This window comes from Anolis sagrei, chromosome 2 (assembly GCF_037176765.1).
Source record: "Anolis sagrei isolate rAnoSag1 chromosome 2, rAnoSag1.mat, whole genome shotgun sequence".
In the NCBI taxonomy this organism is placed as follows: Eukaryota; Metazoa; Chordata; class Lepidosauria; order Squamata; family Dactyloidae; genus Anolis; species Anolis sagrei.
In genome coordinates, this window is record NC_090022.1 from 280,737,742 (window position 1) to 280,758,418 (window position 20,677).

A 20,677-nucleotide genomic window follows, 5' to 3' on the forward strand; every position below is an offset into this window, starting at 1 on the left:
CATTCCTTAGTTTGCAATAATCCATTATTGTGCATTGCTTTTGTGATACACCCTACCTTTAAATTCTTCCCTTCTGTTCGCCGTTTAGAGTAATACCTCCACTATATATTTTTCTTTTAATATATTTGCTTTTCCAAATAGAAGCCCTTAGGAACACTTCCTCCACCCCTTCTCTACACTCACAAAAAAGAAAGCATTTTTAAATTAAGAAGCAAACAATAAAAGAGAATGGGAAGAAAATATTTGTTTATTGGAAAACATCTGTTTGTCTTTAAACCGATGTTAAATTTTTTACAGGGCATCACTAAGCAATGCCTCCTGTATTTATAGTTCTGCTTCATTTTCCATTCACGTATATGGCATTATGGGTTCCGTGACAAACACCACAATTGTGTTTGTAGAGGAAGCTTGTTTTTACTCTGACCTAAATTTCAGCAAGAATTAAAAAAAATTAAAGCAACCTTCAACAGAATGGCACATCTGTTGAGGCTGCCCGAGGACAAGTTGCTTGATAAATATCCACATTTTTCAGACATGGGAATGCTTGGACGATGTGGGATGCCTGGTATGGCTATCTGCATGCCAACACCCAACATGCTTTTTTCTGTTCATAGCAATTTGATTTCTGTGTATGCAAAATATTCCAGCTTGCTTTGCCGTGTGGGCGCAGAATGCTTTTCAGCAGCACAGGAGGGGGGTAGTTTCTTGTGTGGTCACCTTGTTGGAACGCCGCTCAGAAACCAACCACATGATTTCAAAATCTATTTTGTTGGGTGTTTTGCCTAAAAAACTCACATTCTTAGGCACCACATTTATTCCATTCACACTGGCAGTATCACTTGCGTTGGTGTTAGGTGCTCTAGAGAAGACTTTTATTCAGAGCTTGGAAGTGTTGCTTGTTGATCTACAATTCCCAGAAACCCCCATCTGTCGAGCTGGCTTGAGTTTTGAAAACATAATCTTTCCAAGCTGTGCCTTTATTGTGCAACTGACCTGCCTCAAGGACCCCAGAACTGTTTTTAAGGTGAGATGGGCTCAACATTGGCAAGCCATTAATACCTTCGCCTACTTGCAAGGATTTTCTTGGGAAAAGTTGTTCAGAGGTGGTTTTCCCGAGGCCAAAGGTGTACTTTGCCTCAGGTCACCTAAAGGGTATCCATAGCCCCATGTGGGTTTTATGCCGTCACGCCTGGGGGCTATAGATCTTAGTGAAAGAAACATGGACGTGGCATCTTTTCCCCAGGGGATTGCTTCTTGCCCTCCTTTAGAGAACTGGAACTCTCAAGGATCAAGATACTATAGATAACTCGAAATAGGCTTTATTGTTCACAATGAGTTATCTTTCTTAGGCATAAACTTGATGTTTCAACAGGGGTAAAGAAGATATACGTTACAGTCTCTGAAGTCTTGGGTCCAAGGAGTTTTCCAGCTGAGAAGCTTTCCAAGTTCTCTCTTTTTCAATGGCTGTGAAAGCCTGAACATTCACAACCCCAGTCCAATGACCTATATTGAAGGCCAAAGTCTTCCTCTTGATGCCAAAGGACTGGTTTGAAGGCGCTTAAGATTCCGCAATGTCTTCCAGGGTGAACTGGGCATGAAGAATGAATCTTAAGAGTACAAACTTAAGAATTGGTGATAAGAGATGACTTGACTAAGTTCTTTAGAGCCAAGCCTTTCTCATGTCCATCTGCTGAGTTGTTTGATGGTGGAATGAAAAGAAAGCACTGCCCTCTTCCCCAGGAAGGGGCGGAGCCAAACAATTGGGCTGGGGGAGCAATTTAACCGGTGCAAAACAACATTGATTGACAGCTATAGATAGCCAAACAATTTAACTGTACATTCACATACAAGTGGGGCCAGATGTGCCGTCACAGGTTTGAATCATGTCTAGAGGGTTGTAGCCCAAAATTCAAACCACTACAATATGCCTGCTCCCAAGCAAATGCTGAACTGCTGACCAGAAGACCTCAAAGTTGGCAGTTTGAATCCACAAGACAGGGTGAGCTCCCATCTGTTTGCCCCAATTTCCCATGCAGGAACATGAGAAAAGCCTCCCATAGGATGGTAGTGCTGCACAAAGCGTGTTTTAGCCAAGTCCCATGCAAAAGACACACAAGCAAGAAGAAAAAGGAACAGAAAACCTTTACTCTTATCAGTAGAGACATAAACTTGCAATGTTGCATACAAAATCAAACAGTGCAACAAACTTACATAGTCCTTGTAAGTAACACAGAATAAGGCTTCTTCATCTTCATTCAAATGAGAGCAAAACACAAACTTGGAGTAAATAGCTAATTCACCATAGCAAAGAGCATCGCTTTTAGAGCATTACAGCATATTGCTTCTCCTCAGAGTAGCATATTGCTTCTCCAAACTGTATTCTAAAATCCATACAACTATACCCCATCAGGTGTGGCCCAAACCTGCTGGCTGACCTATATTACCAGCTGTACATAATGATTAACATCATACGGTTTTTCTTTAACACACACTTGATTCTGCTACGACTTACTGTAACAGGTAGCACATCCGGCTGTCCCCTGGGCAATGTGTTTGAAGACATCCAATTCTCTCACATCACAGGTGACTTGCAGTATAGTCTCAAGTCGCTTCTAACACAATAAAAAAGCAAATACAGACCTTTTAGACATCTATGCCCTTTTATCATATTTTTTAGTTGTCTGAATCAGACCATTATCCTAACCCAGTATTGTCAACCCTGACTATCAGCAGTTTCAGGCTGGATTCTTATAAGGCCATCCTAACTGATGTTATAACCCACAAGTGATGCACAAAACATTGAGAAGCTAACTACTGTCACAGTGGCTTACAAGTACAAAATCTTGCAAAACATGCAGAATCCTAAGCATCGACATCTACAAATTGTTCAGCCAAACTGGTGATGATTAAATAAATGAAATGTTGATATGGAAGATTTATTTACAAAGTAAGGTGAGTATGTCATTCACTGGTTTGTTTTTATTGTTTATTTGTTCTGTTGTTTCCGACTCTTCGTGACCTCATGGACCAGCCCACACCAGAGCTCCCTGTCGGCCGTTGCCACACCAGCTCCTTCAAGGTCAATTCAGCCACTTCCAGGATATCATCCATCCACCTTGCCCTTGTTCGGCCCCTCTTTTTTTTTCCTTCCATTTTTCCCATCATCATTGTCTTCTCCAAGCTTTCCTGTCTTCTCATTACGTGGCTATGGAGCCCCCGGTGGTGCAATGGGTTAAACCCTTGTACGGGCAGGACTGAGGACCGACAGATTGCAGGTTCAAATCTGGGGAGAGCGCAGATGAGCTCCTTCTGTCAGCTCCAGCTCCCCATACGGGAACATGAGAGAAGCCTCCCACAAGGATGGCAAAACATTGAAACATCCGAGCATCCCCTGGGCAATGTCCTTGCAGATGGCCCATTCTCTCAGATCAGAAGTGACTTGCAATTTCTCAAGTCACTCCTGACACACACAAAAATGTGTCCAAAGTACTTCATCTTTGCCTTTAATATCCTTCCCTCCAGGGAACAGGTGGGCTTTATTTCCTGAAGTATTGACTGGTTTGATCTTCTTGCGGTCCAAGGCACTCTCAAAATTTTCCTCCAACACCACAGTTCAAAGGCGTCTATCTTCCTTCGCTCAGCCTTTCTTATGGTCCAGCTCTTTCATCTCACTGGTTTTACTCTTTCTATATTTCCACATTTATTTCAATTGCCCAACTTATGCAATTATCTTTCTTTCATTGTTTCCATGCTGCAATTACAGGTGTGGTTTCACCACCATATAAGGAGCCCCCAGTTTCACAAAGGGGTAAACCCTTGTGCCGGCAAGGCTGAAGACCGACAGATTGGAGGTTCGAATCTGGGGACAGCGTGGATGAGCTCCCTCTGTCAGCTCTAGCTCCCCATGCGGGGATATGAGAGAAGCATCTCGCAAGGATGGTAAAACATTAAAACATTCAGGCGTCCCCTGGGCAATGTCCTTGCAGACAGCCAATTCTCTCACACCAGAAGCAACTTGCAGTTTCTCAAGTCACTCCTGACATGGAAAAAAACCCCACGATATACACAGTCATCTCAAAAATACAGTCCTCATTATGTTATACTCATCTTAGTAGTTACAACTTAGAATTCTTCCCTTTCCCCTTCATTAGACCCCCTTCTTCAACATGATGACCTAGACATTTTGGGCTCGAACTCCCATGACCAAGCCATCATTCCAACACCTCTTGGGGCACCAGGGTTGAAGAGGTCTGTCGCAGCATGGCATTTCTATATCTGAGCATACATTAAATGTATAAACCTACCCAAATAAATGAAGAGAAGGGAGGAAGCATGTATGTAAAATAAAAAGTTAATAGTGCAGCCTTTCTTTGGACTTCTCTTTCATCAGCCTGTAGGTGGAGCTCCATATTCACCAAATCGATTTCTTTCCATGATTTATCTTAAGAGAGGTATGTCCAAATCACATGCCAATATCAGCTAGAGAGAGATGGCTGCAAAATCTAGAAATAAAGGATGTAGGCTACGTCTTCTTAAAACCAATGGCAATTATTTTCCCTTGATTTGGTACTGGATTGTACTCACTGAATTTTAGAGTAAAACAACAAATTATACACAAATATGAGATAATTTCCTTTGTGCAATATTCATAACTAGATACAAGGATCAGGTTGTCAGACCTCTGGGATGAGGATTGACTTCTGTTATGATACATCTTGGAATGCATCTGCTCCAGACAAAAGATCGGTAACATACTCTGAGGAATATTTAAAACGGGTTCTGCCTTCCCAAATTAAATGTTAATTATGTCCCCAATTTTCTGGCTTTGCAATACCTTAAAACTTCAGTTGAGCATTTGGAAATATAGGTGAGTTTTTTAATGTCAGGAATGACTGGAGAAACTGCAAGTTGCTTCTGGTGTGAGAGAATTGGCTATCTGCAAGGAAGTTGCCCAGGGGACACCATTGTAGGAGGCTTCTCTCATGTCCCCGCATGAGGAGCTGGAGCTGACAGAGGGAGTTTATTTCTGCTGTTCCTGGATTTGAACCTCTGAGCTATTGGTCTTCAGTCCTGCCAGCACAAGAGTTTAACCATTGCAACTTTGGATTTGGTTTGGTTATTTGGGGTGCTGATTCAGAAAACTGCATTGCATAGACCACATCAGCTCTAGTTTCTGATACAGAACATATGCCATCCAGTAGTCACCATATGCACACCCACAGAAAGCCGAAGCTTGGGCCCTATAAGAGGATTTCATGATATCATTCATTCTCATTGCATAATCTCTATTCCTAAAAGATGAGAGACAACTAGGTTATCAGTCTAACAACTGAAAGCCAAATTGCCTTGCTTAAGTACATCTGGATATATACCACCGAAGAGAAGATTTCAATCAAATGAGTTTTTGGCTTTTCTCTGGAAGATCATAGTTTTCCAAAAGGTTATGTTTTTCAAATGGTTGTGAATGCCATTTTTCTCCAAAAGGTTATGGAGATTCTGGTTTTCTAAAAATGACCTGGCCTCGCTCCCAATCAAAACTCACAACTGCTGTTTTACTGATGGTCAGATTCTCATATGCTTGCATTCAGACTGTCCTGTGTTGCATGTTTCCAATAGAAAGGTTAGTATTAATAGCCCTAATTTGGATCTACGCACACTTAAAATATGCAGTTTTAAATTTAATGGGACTTAGAAATAACTGCTTTTTTTCAAGCCCCACAAAAAATTGATTGCCAATTTTATGATAATGTTTGTTATATTTTTCAAGGTAATGATTCAGTTTATCTCATTTGTGCACCAGTACTAGCTGTTCACAGCAAACAACGTACAACTTATAATATGTGCAATTCATATACATTGGCAAAGGCTTTCATAGCCGGAATCACTGGTTTTGCTGTGAGTTGTCTGAGCTGTATGGCCATGTTTCTTCCATCCCTATGGCAGGCAACCTCACAATCTCACAGCCCGGAAAACTCACAGAAATCCAATTCATATATGTTTTTAAAAACTAGGAATGAGGCATAGATGCTTAGGCTATTTTGAAATAATTCAACTTCTCAGTGGCTTTTTTTCAACCTTGCACTTCGAAATGTTATATCTCATTTCCATTCTAGAGTTATTTATGATCTGTTACTCAATTGAGATTCCATCATGTTCTCTATACAAGGAAATAATGATGCCTTCAGTATTTGATTTAGAATTGGTTCAAAATATATTTTTCTTTGGCACTTGTTGTTGTTGTTTATTCGTTCAGTCACTTCCAACTCTTCGTGATCTCATGGACCAGCCCACGCCAGAGCTCCCAGCTCCTTCAAGGTCAATCCAGTCAGTTCAAGGAAACCATCCATCCATCTTGCCCTTGGTCATCCCCTCTTCCCTTTTCCTTCCATTTTCCCCAGCATAATTGTCTTCTCTAAGCTTTCCTGTCTTCTCTAGTTCTGCCTAATCAGTTGATTTTGGTGCAAATGATGTATTATGTCTGCCATGGGTTGCATAAACAAAAACAAACAAAACAAGAAAACAAATAAGAGACAAAAAACTTAGCAGAAGTATGTTCTCTTTTTGACAGCTCTGGTGAACACATTGTACAAACACTAGTTTGGTTGAAACAGTCAAAAGAAAACTATGAACTATTTTTCTCCTTAGAAAGGCTAGCTGGTTTGAGGGGTTCTGTGTAGCATGTCATGTGGGGACAATATTGAGTTAGGCAGGAGAATAGCAGAGCCAAACACTCTATGCAGATAACAGATTTTTCTCATACTATCTAGTACAAGGTTCATGACCAGAGCACTAGACAGTAGGGCAAGGTTCATGACCAGAATTATTACATTTGCTCTTGTTGAGGATTTCTGTATGGGGCTGTGCAGGAGACATGCAGCTCTGCTCATTCTCACTGCCTTATCAGCAACTTTTCGTGTCAATTAGCAGTTCTCAAATGGAAGTAGTCTAAGTGGAATGCAGGATTTTGATAACAGTTCCTAGGAATTCAGCCTTCCTCCATCACAATGTTTTCCTACAAGTCTAATGCACTATCCTCTTCCACAAACTACCCATTTGTGATGTTTTCATGTTATTAGTCACACTGGACACTCAACGTCCCCCTAATCCTCTGTTCCACTTGCCCAACAACTTACTGTAAACTATAAATATTATAACAGATTTCCCCGTAAACAGAAATGCTCTTCTCGGAAAAAGCACAATTTTTGTTTCCAGCTTGATGGGACTCTGGTCGAGTGGTTCATGGGAAGTAATATACCCAATACTGAGAACTACTGATATGGATCATCATTCTGGACATCTGGGATAACTGGGGGAAAAATGTAATTTTCCAAAGCTGGAAACAGCACCTTGTTTAATAAGATTGTGGGATTTTCATCAGTATTTTTGTGTGTTTTATTGATTATTTAAACATTATTATGAACTTATTTTGAATGAATTTTGAGCATTTCAGAGATTTTGTCTTCTACAGTACTTTTGAGACAATTTTTGGACATGGCTTGAATTAAAATATTTTAAAAGATGTTTAACATGTGGTTTAAAACAACTGTTTGAATAGAAAGGATTATATGGCAGATGTAGAGAATTAGTTTGGCATAAGCCAGATGACACCATGGCTGCTAACGTCATTGTATCCTGAAGGAGCTCTGCCACCCAGGATTTCGGAGAGGAATTGGGCTTTGATTTTATTTCTGGTAGGGATTAATCTGTATAGAATTCAGCAAATAGAAAACCTTGGAAGATACTTTGCTTATATTGTTATTTCAGAATAATTGGTAAGGTTAGATCAGAGGTTGGAATTCTGTTCGCTTCTGGATGTGGCTCTTAATGAGACATGCCGCATTACCACAGAATGTCTGCACCCTACACGACTGGAGAAATTACACTGTTTAGTCGGTATTGCACCACCTGACATCCACCAGGAAGAAGTAGCCAATAATGAAAGGACCAATGCATTGACATCTGTGGCCCATCCTGTGTTTGAATATCAGCCAGCACGCCAACATCTTAAATCAATAAATAGCTTCCTAAGATCTACAGAGATACTCACAGGAACACCTCAGCAAGTGAGAATCCAAAAATGGGAGGTAAAAAAAGCACTTCAATCAGTGACTGAGTCCAGATGAGAGACTCCCTCCTGGCATGCAAAAGACTTGGTGACTTGGAAGGTGCTGTACAGACTGCGCTCTGGCACCTCGAGATGCAGAGCCAACCTTAAGAAATGGGGGCACAAAGTGGAGTCCACAACATGCGAGTGTGGAGAAGAGCAAACCGCAGACCACCTATTACAATGCAGTCTGAGTCCTGCCTCATGTACAATGGAGGACCTTCTTATAGCAACACCAGAGGCAGTCCAAGTGGTCAGCTACTGGCCAAAGGACATTTAATATAATGACAAGGTTTTTTAAAAAAACTTTGTGTTTTTAAATATATTTACAGCTGTACCCTTGGTTCGCTCCTGATACGATAAATAAAAATAGAGGTTGGAATGCATCAGATTGGGTTTTAGCAACTTCCTTTTTTTGCTGCCTGCCTGGTCAATAGCCTTTTTAGGACTGAATGTTTCTGAGCATTCTCTCTTCTACTTAAAACTAGGAGGCAGGTTCGGCTTATTCCTTGGATTGTTACAATGAAGTTGTCTGTGGGCTGGTTTGGATGAACTCCAGCTTATCTGGACCAGAAAACCATACCGGTGTGTACATTGCTTGGTCACTCCCATGAGGCTTCTTCAGCTAGGAGAATTAGCTCACCGTCAGAAAGCTCTGTGGTTTGATCAACCTGAAAACTGAATTGGGATCTCTGGTTAATCCCAGTCCTAATCAGTCAACCTGATGAGGCTGTTGTGTTTTTGATTTACAAAGCCTGAACAACTTCAGACCCCAGGGTATTTGAAACATGACCTTCTTCCAAGACATAAGGTTGGCAAACACACAGGGCAGTGCTTTCCCTGTAGTGACGATGCAGCTGTTGAAATCCTTATCAAAGAAAACTTGAATGATTCAATCTTTGCTGAGCTTTGAGTGTTTAAAAAATGTTTTAATCACTTTTTGGGGTCCCCTTGTGGTGCAGCAGGTTAAACTGCTGAGCTGCTAAACTTGCTGACTGAATGGTCAGCCGTTTTGAATCTGGGGAGTGAAGTGAGCTCCTGTTGTTAGCCTCAGCTTCTACCAACCTAGCAGTTCAAAAACATGCAAATGTGAGTAGATTAATAAGTACGTCTTCCAGAGAAGATAATGGCGATCCATGAAGAAATGCTGGCCACATGACCTTGGAGGTGTCTACAGACAATGGCAGCTCTTCGGCTTGGAAATAGAAAAAGAGCACCTTCCTATGACCAGAGTTGAGCACCGCCTCCAGAAGCCGGAAATGAAAGGGGAAGCCTTTACCTTTGTTCTGTGTATTTGCGTGTCATTGTTATTCCACTGTATTAAAGGCACTGAATGTTTACCTATCTGTGTATGTTATAATCCGCTCTGAGTCCCCTCAGCGAGATAGAGCTGAATATAAATGAAGTGTATTATTATTATTGTTATTATTATTATTATAAATTAACTGTTGTGCATGTCTTCAAATCATTTTCCAATTTATGGCAAACCCAAGGTGAAACTATCATGAGGTGTCTTTGGCAAGATTTGTTCATGGGAGATTTGCCATTGAGGCTGAGAGTATGGATACTAGAGTAAGTTCTTTTCATTGAAAAAAAATTGGCTCATGATTTTGGTCTATTGAAGAAAAGGGAGAAAAGGCAGGGAAATAGATAATGGTTTCCTGAATGACAGAGAAGCATCAACCAATATGTACCTCCATTCCAAATATGACAGAATTTTCTGTAGATATGAGGCTGGCTCAGTGAGGCTCCCACTACAAAATACGTATAGCTTCTGGCTCTTCTGTGCTATCAAAGCCAGTGAACTATCAAGTAAAGGGTGAAGATTGCATGTCTCCATTTACAAAGCACAGCCTCTTCCAGCATATACACAAATGTTCTCACCGAATCTGCTGTCTACTCTGATACAAGAAATATGGAGTTATTCTGAAGTAATTCTATTGATTTCAGTATGAGTCCAGTCATGTTTCAGGAAATCAGAAGACGCTTACTTCTTGGGAGGAGAGCAATGTCCAGTCTCGATAAAATAGTAAAGAGTAGAGACATCACACTGGCAACAAAGATCCGCCTAGTCAAAGCCATGGTATTCCCTGTAGTCACCTACGGATGTGAGAGCTGGACCTTAGGGAAGGCTGAGCGAAGGAAGATAGATGCTTTTGAACTGTGGTGTTGGAGGAAAGTTCTGAGAGTGCCTTGGACTGCGAGAAGATCCAACCAGTCCATCCTCCAGGAAATAAAGCCCGGCTGCTCATTGGAGGGAAGGATACTAGAGACAAAGTTGAAGTACTTTGGCCACATCATGAGGAGACAGGAAAGCCTAGAGAAGACAATTATGCTGGGGAAAGTGGAAGGCAAAAGGAAGAGGGGCCGACCAAGGGCAAGATGGATGGCATCCTTGAAGTAACTGGACTGACCTTGAAGGAGCTGGTGGTGACGACGGCCGACAGGGAGCTCTGGTGTGGGCTGGTCCATGAGGTCACTAAGAGTCGGAGATGACTGAACGAATGAACAACAACCAGTCATGTTTAGATGTGGGAGGTTCTTTGGACACTGTGTTTACATTAGAAATCACTCTCAATTACTGGCTTGCTGTGAGTTTTCTGGGCTGTCTGGCCATGTTCCAGAAGCATTCCCTCCTGACGTTTTGCCCACATCTATGACAAGTATCCTCAGAGATTGTGAGGTCTGTTGGAAACTAGGCAAGTGACGTTTATATATTTGTGGAATGTCCAGGGTGAGAGAAAGAACTGTTGTCTGCCTGAGGCAAGTGTGAATGTTGCAAGTGGCCAGCTTAGTATTGAATAGCCTTTCAGCTTCAAAGCCTGGCTGCTTCCTGCTGTTTTCTGAGTGTTGTTTTTTTATTTACTCTAAAATCATGACAGTAAACTCAGAAAACAGGGGAATTCCAGTCAGGAAACAATCAGGGCGAGCTAACATCTCCCAACGAAGGATTCCCCCAGGCAGGAAGCAGCTAGGTTTTGAAGGTTTTGAATCAAGGTGGCCAATTGCAACAGTCACGCTTGCCTCCAACAGACAAGAGTTTTTCCTCCCATCCTGGACATACAGATATATAAATATAAACCCCACTTGCCCAGCTTCCAACAGACCTCACAACCTCTGAGGTTTCCTATTATAGATGTGGGCAAAACATCAGGAGAGAATGCTTCTGGAACATGGCCACGCAGCCCAGAAAACTCAGAGCAACCCAGTGAATCCGGTCATGAAAACCTTTGATGACGCACTCTAAATTAATTAATTCAATCACAACTCTACCATACAGTTCCAAGTGTTTTCAACAGATTTGCATAGATGACAAATTTTGAGAGTCATCATTTAGAATTGTTGCTAAATATAATTTCTTTAATGGAAAATGACGATTTAAAAATAAACCATAAGAATTGTCGTTTCCGTGCTGCTTGCAATTAAAGACACTTGCTTAAAATAACTATTGAAATGCCAAGCATGCACAATAAACAATAAAAACAGCAAAATATAAATGTTATTTGCCCTTTATAGTTTCAACCATAGGAAACACATTTACTTTGTAACGTTTGGAGCCGGCCAGGCCTATTTCTCTCCCACCCACGCTTCACATTGCTCCATGGTCTGGATCTGCTTGCTCAATAAGCTGGAATCAAATCACATTCACTTGATCTGTGCGTGCATGGTGTGTGCCTTCAAGTCGTCTGTCTACTTTGATGGCTCCGTGGATTTCAATGGGTTTCTCTTAAGGAATACTAGATGTTTGGTTATCACTCTGTGTCCTCCATTTACCCTCAGAAAAGGAAACAAACACTTTACTATGGAAACATGGTTTATTCAATGTATTGTCGAAAGCTTTCATGGCCGGAATCACTGGGTTGTTGTGAGTTTTCATAGAATCACAGAGTTGGAAGAGACCTCATGGGCCATCCACTTGCCAAGAAGCAGGAAAATTGCATTCAAAACACCCCCAACAGATGGTCATCCAGCCTCTGTTTAAAAGCCTCCAATGAAGGAGCCTTCACCACACTCTGGGGCAGAGAGTTCCACTGTTCGACCTGTCTGGCCATGTTCCAGAAGCATTCTCTGCTGACGTTTCACCTGCATCTATGGCAGGTATCCTCAGAGGTTGTGAGACTTCACAACTTCTAAGGACCTCACAACCTCTGAGGATGCCTGCCATAGATGTGGGCGAAGCGTCATTAGCATTAAATAGCCTGGCAGCTTCAAAACCCAGCTTCTTCCGGCCTGGGGGAATTCAAAACCTAGCTGCTTCCTGCCTGGGGGAATGTTAGCTTGCCCTGATTGTTTCCTGACTGGAATTCCCCTGTTTTCTGAGTGTTTGTTCTTTATTTACTGTCATGTTTTTAGAGTAAATAAAGAACAACACTCAGAAAACAGCAGGAAGCAGTCAGGGTTTGAAGCTGAAAGGCTATTCAGTGCTAAGCTGGCCACTTGCAACATTCACACTTGCCTTGGGCAGACAACAGTTCTTTCTCTCACCCTGGACATTCCACAGATATATAAACCTCACTTGCCTAGTTTCCAACAGACCTCACAATCTCTGAGGATGCTTGTCATAGATGTGGGCGAAACGTCAGGAGAGAATGCTTCTCGAACATGGCTAGACAGCCCAGAAAGCTCATAGTAATTTAGGGTGATTTCTAATGTAAACACAGTGTCCGACCGGCTATCTGTCATAACAATCAATCAAAGTGCAAGCCAGTACTATCAATGATTCATCACATTGGCTGTGGATTGCTCAGGATCAAAGGTCTGCCTGTGCCTGAAGAGCCATGTTTTTAGACTCACCTGAAAGGCCTGAAGAGAGGGAGCTAATCTAATTTCCTTAGGGAGGGTATTCCAGAGCTGGGAAGCCACCACCAAGAAGACCCTCTCTCTCTTCCCATCTCAGCTTGAGACAGTGGTGGGACCACCGGTTCGTGCTGGTTTGTAGAAGGAGATACGATCTCAAGTACCAAAATATGGCCTTGTTCCAGGAGCATTCTCTCCTGACATTTTGTCTACATCTATGGCAGGCATCCTCAGAAGTTGGGAGGACCTTACAGCCTCTGAGGATGCCTTCCATAAATGCAGGCGAAACGTCAGGAGAGAATACTTCTGGAACATGGCCATACAGCCCGAAAAAAATTACCACAACCCAATGGTTGATTCACTTATCCATCTGGGTGGTCTAAAGGGGCTTTCATTACAGGCAACAATCTAACTTAAGTTGCAAAAGCTTTGTGTATTGATGCACATAAGGGTACAAAACCCATCTTTAGTTACACCACATCGGAGAGTTCTATGAAAGTATATGGCAAATAGGCATTGGCGTTTGTTTACATGTTTGATTTTGTTGGTTATTGTTGAAACAATTTTTCCCCTGGGTTGCTGTAAGTTTTTGGGGCTGAAAAACATATAGCGACCCAGTGATTCCAGCCGTGAATCATAGAATCATAGAATCAAAGAATTGGAAGAGACCTCATGGGCCATCCAGTCCAACCCATTCTGCCAAGAAGCAGGAATATTGCATTCAAATCACCCCTGACATCTGTTTTTCAGCCCATCCAGCCTCTGTTTAAAAGCTTCCAAAGAAGGAGCCTCCACCACACTCCAAGGCAGAGAGTTCCACTGCTGAACGGCTCTCACAGGCAGGAAGTTCTTCCTCATGTTCAGATGGAATCTCCTCTCTTGTAGTTTGAAGCCATTGTTCCGCGTCCTAGTCTCCAAGGAAGCAGAAAACAAGCTTGCTCCCTCCTCCCTGTGGCTTCCTCTCACATATTTATACATACACGGCTATCATCTCTCCTCTCAGCCTTCCACAATACAATTCTTCCTCTGCGCATGAGGCAGGACATTGTGGACAAGCATACAGGTGCGGAGTTGTCAAGGTGGGGGATTCTTCTGGTGAAGGTGATGGTTTTCCCCTGACATTAAGTTCAGTCATGTTAAACTCTGGGGGTTGGTGCTCATCTCCATTTCTAAGCCGAAGAGCTGGCATTGTCAGTAGACACCTCCAAGGCCATGTGACCAGCATGACTGCATGGATTCTTCTAGGTTGTGCCATTCAGCCAGGTTATCTTTTGATCTGCCCACTCTGCATCTGAGCCTGTTCAGGGACTTCCAAGTTGCCCGTTCTTGGGGGGACGGGGACGGAAGACTATCCCATCAGTAGGATTTCTGCTAAGTGTTGCCTCACCATTCAGGAATTGATTCAAGGTTTTAGCAGCTAGACTCTAGCTACTGAGAGCTCTGGTAACTGTTCTGAAGCCAGCAAAAGGGGGGGGGGGTCTGCCCACCTTATTTCTCCCTTTGCCCCACTCTCTTCTTTTTCTTACTCCGGAGTCTCTCCGTCCTGAGGGGGCCAGGGAGGGGGCGGCCTTCCTGGGACGCATCTTCTGCCTCTTGAGCAGGGCAAGTGGCGGCGGCGCAAAGGGGGCGAGGTGGGGAAGGGGATCCGGGAGGGCGGGGGGGGGCAGAGTTTCACCCCAGGAAGACAGAGAAGGGAAGGAGGGGGAGCCAGGGACCCCGTTTCCTCCTCCGCGGGGAGTTTCGGCGCGGGTCCCGAATTACGCGGGAGGACAGAGTGGAGGGAGAGAGGGAAGAGAAGGGAGGGAGGATGGGGGCGTGGCCAGGTGAGAAGGACCTTCCGGAGACCCCTCCCACTCCTCCGCGGGGAGTTTCAGTGCGGATCCCGAGTTGCGTGGGAAGACCTAGTGGGGGGAGGACCTAGTAGAGGGAGGGACGGGGGCGTGGCTAGGAGAGAGGACCCCTCCTCCGCGGGGAGTTTTAGCTTGGGCTGAATGGAAAGGCAGAGCCGAGGAAGGGAGGGAGGACGGGGGCGTGGCCTAGGCGAAAGGAGGCGTTCCCGAGACCCCACCCCGTCCTCCGCGGGGAGTTTCAGAGCAGGTCCACAGTTACACGGGTAGGACAGAGTGGAGGTAGAGAGGGTGGGCGGAGAAGAGAGGATGGGGGCGTGGCTAGGTCAGGAGGACGTCCCAGAGACCCGCCCCCTTTCTCCGAGGGGAGTTTAAGCGTTGGTCAGTGAAGGAAGGATAAGGGAGGGTGGGGACGTGTGGCCAGGCGAGGGGGATCTTCCGGAGACCCCTCCCCCTTTCTCCGCGGGGAGTTTCAGCATTGGATAGTGGAGGGAGGAGAAGGGAGGAAAAATGGGGGCGTAGACAGTCCAGGGGGACGTTCCACAGGGAGATTTCACCGCGAGTCCCGAGTTGTATGGGAAGACGGAGCGGAGCGGAGGGAAGGGAGGGGGCGTGGCCAGGCGAGGAGGGGGATATTCCAGAGACCCCGCCCCCTTTCTCCGCGGGGAGGTTCAACATTGGACAGTGGAGGGAAGAGAAGGGAGGACAGGGGCATGGCCAAGCGAGGGGGACATTACGGAGACCCCTCCCCATCCTCCGCGGAGAGTTTCAGCTCAGGTCCCGAGTTGTCTGGGACGACAGAGCGGAGGGAGGGCGAGGAGGGTGTCCCGGAGACCCCGCCCCGTCCTCCGCGAGGAGTTTCAACTCAGGTCCCGAGTTGCATGGGAGGGAGGGAGGAGACGGGAGAGCGGGGGCGTGGCCAGGCGAGGGGGCGTTCCCGAGACCCCGCCCCCTTTCTCCGCGGCGCGCCATGTGTTGCGGAGGGACCCGGCGCGCCCTATTTAAACCGGGGCGATGAGCCCGGGAGCCACAGGAGGCGGAGGGAGACTCAGGAGGAGGAGATGATGAGGAGGGGGCGGAGGAGGATGGTGGTGGTGGTGGCGCCCCCGAGGCCCCTCCGCCGCCGGGGCCAGACCCACAGCCCCAGAGCCTGGTAGCGGCGCTGCGGGAAGGACCTTCTCCTCCTCTCCGTGCCCTTCTTGCCGCGGCCATGCGCTGCCCCGCCGGAGCCTTTGCTTTCCTGGTGCTGCTGCTTTTCTCTCACTCCGCGGCTCCGGAGGAAGACGAGGAGGAGGAGGAGGCGCGGACGGTGCTGGTGCTGGTGCTTCTCCCCCAGGAGCCCTCCTTCCCCTTCTCTTTGCCGCGGGTGCGCCCGGCCGTGGAGTACGCCGTGCGGAGCCTGGAAGCCAACGGGACGCTCCTCCCGGCGGGTTTCCACTTGGAGCTGCTCTTCGAGGACTCCGGCTGCGGGAACGGCGCGCTCTTCGCCCTGGTGGACCTGGTGGCGCGGCGGCGGCGCTGGCCCGACTTGCTCCTGGGCCCGGCCTGCGACTACGCGGCCGCCCCGGTGGCCCGCCTGGCCTCGCACTGGGGGCTGCCCATGCTCTCCGCCGGCGCCCTGGCCGCGGGCTTCGGGGCCGGCGGGAGCAAGGGCAAGGGCGGCGAGTACTCGCACCTGACGCGCCTGGCGCCGGGCTACGCGCAGCTGGGACACATGCTCCTGGCGCTCTTCCGCCACCGCCGGTGGGCCCGCGTCCTGCTCGTCTACCGCGAGGACCGCGACCAGCGCACCTGCTTCTTCGCCGCCGAGGGCGTCCACGGGGTCTTCCGCGAGGCCGGCATACACCTCGACGACTTCGCTTTCGACGAGGCCGGGAAGTTCGCCGACGACGTGGTGCGCGCCATCCAGGGCAGCGGGGAGAGAGGTCAGTCCGGGAAGCCGCGCAGAGCGGGCGCTTCTTGCCTTCCAGCAACGCTGCCGCAAACTTGGGCCCTCTGGATGATTTGGACTTCCACTCCCGCTATTCCTCACAGCCTCAGGCCCCTTCCTTCTCCCCCTCAGTCACTTAAGCGGCTGAAGGGGGGAAAGGAAAGGGCCTGAGGCTGTTAGGAATGGTTTAATGCTGTTAGGAATGGCCCGAGGCTGTTAGGAATAGCCGGAGGCTGTTAGGAATGGCTTAATGCTGTTAGGAATGGCCTGAGACTCTTGTTGTTGTTGTTCATTCGTTCAGTCGTCTCCAACTCTTTGTGACCTCATGGACCAGCCCACGCCAGAGCTCCCTGTCGGCCCTCACCACCCCCAGCTCTTAGGAATGGCTTAATGGTGTTAGGAATGGCCCAAGGCTGTTAGGAATGGCTTAATGCTGTTAGGAATGGCTTAATGCTTTTAGGAATGGCCTGAGGCTCTTAGGATTGGCTTAATGGTGTTAGGAATGGTCCGAGGCTGTTAGGAATGGCTTAATGCTTTTAGGAATGGCCTGAGGCTCTTGAGAATGGTTTGAAACTCTTAGGAATGGCTTGATGCTGTTAGAAATGGCCTGAGGCTGTTAGGAATGGCTTACTGCTTTTGGGAATGGCCCGAGGCTCTTGGGAATGGCCCGAGGCTATTGGGAATGGCCTGAGGCTGTGGGGAATGGCTTGAGGCTGTTAGGAATAGCTTAAGCAGCTGAGGGGGGAAAGGAAAGGGCCTCCGGCTCTTGGGAATGGCTTGAGGCTGTTAGGAATAGCTTAAGAGGCTAAGGGGGGGGGGGGGGAGGAAAGGGCCCGAGGCTCTTGGGAACGGCTTGAGGCTGTTAGGAATGGCTTAGGCGGCTGAGGGAGAAAAGGAAAGGGCCTGAGGCTGTTACTAATGGCAGGGGTGGAAGTCCAAAACATCCACAGGACCCAAGTTTGCCCATGCCTGCCTTTGACCTTCAACTGTATTGAGAGGCTACAGTGTAGTGTCTATTGGGCTTATGGAAATGATACTTCGATGCCTTCCATGTAATTTGATTTCTCTTCCTGGCAGTGGGAAAGCTTTCCGGTTTCTGCCTTAGTGCTGTAGGTAGAGTTTCCCCTCTCCAGAATTCTGAAACCCACACGAGTCTAAGCCCAAAATCTCCCATTTGAAAAACAGTTCCAGCGTACCTGATCCAGTTAGAAATGGTTGGGAGAAGTTGGATTTGCTTTGCTCTATGAGACCTGCTTGCAATTCCTGGCTTCAGACTACAGAAAAGGAGATTCCACCTGAACATGAGGAGGAACTTTCTAACTGTGAGAGCTGTTCAGCAGTGCGTCTGCTCCAGAGTGTGGTGGAAACTCCTTCTTTGGAGGCTTTTAAGTAAAGGCTGGATGGCCATCTATCCGGGGTGCTCAGAATGTGATTTTCCTGCTTCTTGGCAGAATGGGATTGGATTGGATCTCTCATGAGGTCTCTTCCAACTCTGTGATTCTATATATGAAACAGAAATTAATTTTGTATTTAGACCTGGGTGCCATCACCAAGTTATCTCATTATGGATACATATGCAAATCCCAGTATTCCAAACACCCTTCTACTTAATTACTTACTTAGGCGATCCCTAATAGTCCAAGGATGATGGCCTTCTATTGGTGATATATATGTAGGTGACTGTGGGGCCCTATTCTTGATCTACATGTTCTTCCACAGTGAGGGCATCAGTTTCCAGGTGGAAGATGGTCCCAGTCAAGGTTGTCTTCATGCGCCTTCCTCTTGGCATGTTTCATCCTTTTGCCCTCCATTCATGCCTCTTTGAATTCCACAGCACTGCTGGTCACAGCTGATCTCAAGTTAGAGCACTCAAGAGCCAGGGCTTCCCAATTCTTGGTGTCTATACCACAGTTTTTAAGGTTAGCTTTAAGCCCATCTTTAAATCTCTTTTCCTGTCCACCAATATTACGTTTTCCATTCTTGAGTTGGAAGTATAGTAACTGCTTTGGGAGACGGTGATGGGGCATTCGGACAATGTCGCCAGTCCAACAGATTTGATGGTGTAGGAGCATCGCTCCAATGCTAGTGGTCTTTTCTTCTTCCAGCACACTGACATTTATTTGTCCACCTGTCTTCCCAAGAGATTTGCAAAATTTTCCCAGTTTCCAATCAGGAGTACTCAACCTGTATCTAGATTTGCTGAAAGAGGCTATTATCCAGCCACAGCTCTTTCCTTGGAGCACTTTTGGCAAAAGACTGAAAAGTTTCCGTAATCTAATAGACTCACCCCTTGTGCTTCTCCTTTCTAACCATAGGTTAGAATGGCCATGTGCAAACCATTTTTGAAGCTGCCCTCACAATGACCCTCAAGGAGCACCTAGCTATAGATTTATTTATTTTTTAACATTTTACAGAACAACAGCAGAAGCAACACAAACAAGATCTGGTCTGGTCAACAGAGATGTACCTTGAACCCAGATCTCTTGCTTACCAGTCCCTGCTGTGTTTTGGACTTCAACTCCCACGATTCCTAACAGCTGGTGGGAGTTGAAGTTCAAAACACTTGGAGGGCCAAAGTTTGCCCAGGCCTGCTTTAGATTGAGGTTGTAACCTCAATCTAAAGCAGGCATAGGCAAACTTCAGCCCTCCGGGTATTTTGAATTTTGCTCAGCAGACTTAATGATTGATATCTAAATGTTCAGTTGCGGAATAAAACATATTTAAACAGAAACAAAAGGTAGGAGGAAGAGAACAGGTATTTAATTTTAAAGGCTTTTTTGGGTGCTACAGCTGCGGTGATACACTAGGGAGCACTCATCCTCTAAAAACATATACGCAAACTAAAATACATTAGGTTTAAATCACCATTTTAAAGATTCTGAATTGATGGAACAATGTATCATCATAATTGGTGATCACACAAGTCAATAAATGTTTGCAGCAATACTCTTGAAATCTTACCTGTCTATCGTTCTAATTCCCAAGCACTATCTATGCTGGAAAAACATGATTTTCCTGGCAGGTGCATTAGCATTAGGGAGAAAGATGTTTGGTAGCCAGTAATATCTTTGCAATGAAATGACAATTTGAAGAGGTCTGGAGATGCTATCTATGCAGGGTGCTGATATCAAACAAACTAGAATTAGTCAAGGAAATGAGATTAATCTCATCAGAGGATCTTCTTGGTGGAACAAAGTCAAGGCCAACCCTCTGGTATTCATTTGTCCCCTGGCAAAATTCTGATTTAAGGTGTTTTAGTTTTGCCTTTCTCTGAACTGTTCACTTTGAACTGTTCCTTTAACCCAGGAACTTATCACTGGTCACCCACTCTACTTGGTGTCCATTTATGACCAAGGACTGAATTTCTGATCTATTTTTTCTGTAGTCTACCATGGGCTTCTTGGTCTTATTAATGTGGGTGATCTTTGGCATGTCACACTATCTCAGTGTCATATGAAGGCAAAGGCAAAATCTTGCCAAGAAATCTCCCTGATAAGTTCACCTTAGGGCTGGAAATGACTTGAGCAGAACAACATTTATGTAGAACACAAACATGTTAATTTCTTGTTGTTTTTGTTGTATACTATCAAATCATTCCTGACTTAAGACAACCCTATGATGAACCTATCTGTTTTAGTAGCAACTTCTCAATTGTTAACCAAGCATGTCATTTATTGCTATGTTGAAAACCTGGTGGCACTGTCAGCATGCCTTATCAGAGGGTTTGTTTACTTGAATCCAAACACCATACTCCTATCAAATGGATCACTGGTGGTCCCTATGACTATGCACAGCAGCTTACAGTGAGTCTCCTGGGGTTTTTAGCTTTAACTGCCTTTGTCCCACTTTTGACTTTACCCTCCTCTTTGCTGGTTGCAGTGAAGCTCGGTGCTGACTTCAGCGCCATTCTGATATCAGTAGAGGTATCTCAAAGGACAGAAGCTTGGTTGGAGCTCCATGGTCCGCTAGAAACACTAGCAATGACACAGATGAACTGGT

General features: G+C 45.6%; 1 protein-coding gene across 2 annotated transcripts in view; it reads left to right on the forward strand.

Annotated features, from left to right (window-relative positions):
• The first annotated feature begins 15,738 nt into the window (after window positions 1–15,738).
• Window positions 15,739–20,677, forward strand: part of NPR3 (natriuretic peptide receptor 3) — a 60,781-nt gene continuing 55,842 nt past the window's right edge. The window contains exon 1 of one of the 2 annotated variants that reach the window (XM_060761362.2): window positions 15,739–16,673. In XM_060761362.2, the coding sequence (XP_060617345.2) occupies window positions 15,959–16,673 (715 nt within the window). In that variant the 5' untranslated portion in view covers window positions 15,739–15,958. The remainder of the gene's footprint in view (window positions 16,674–20,677) is intronic. The other variant, XM_060761360.2, reaches the window with a different exon arrangement.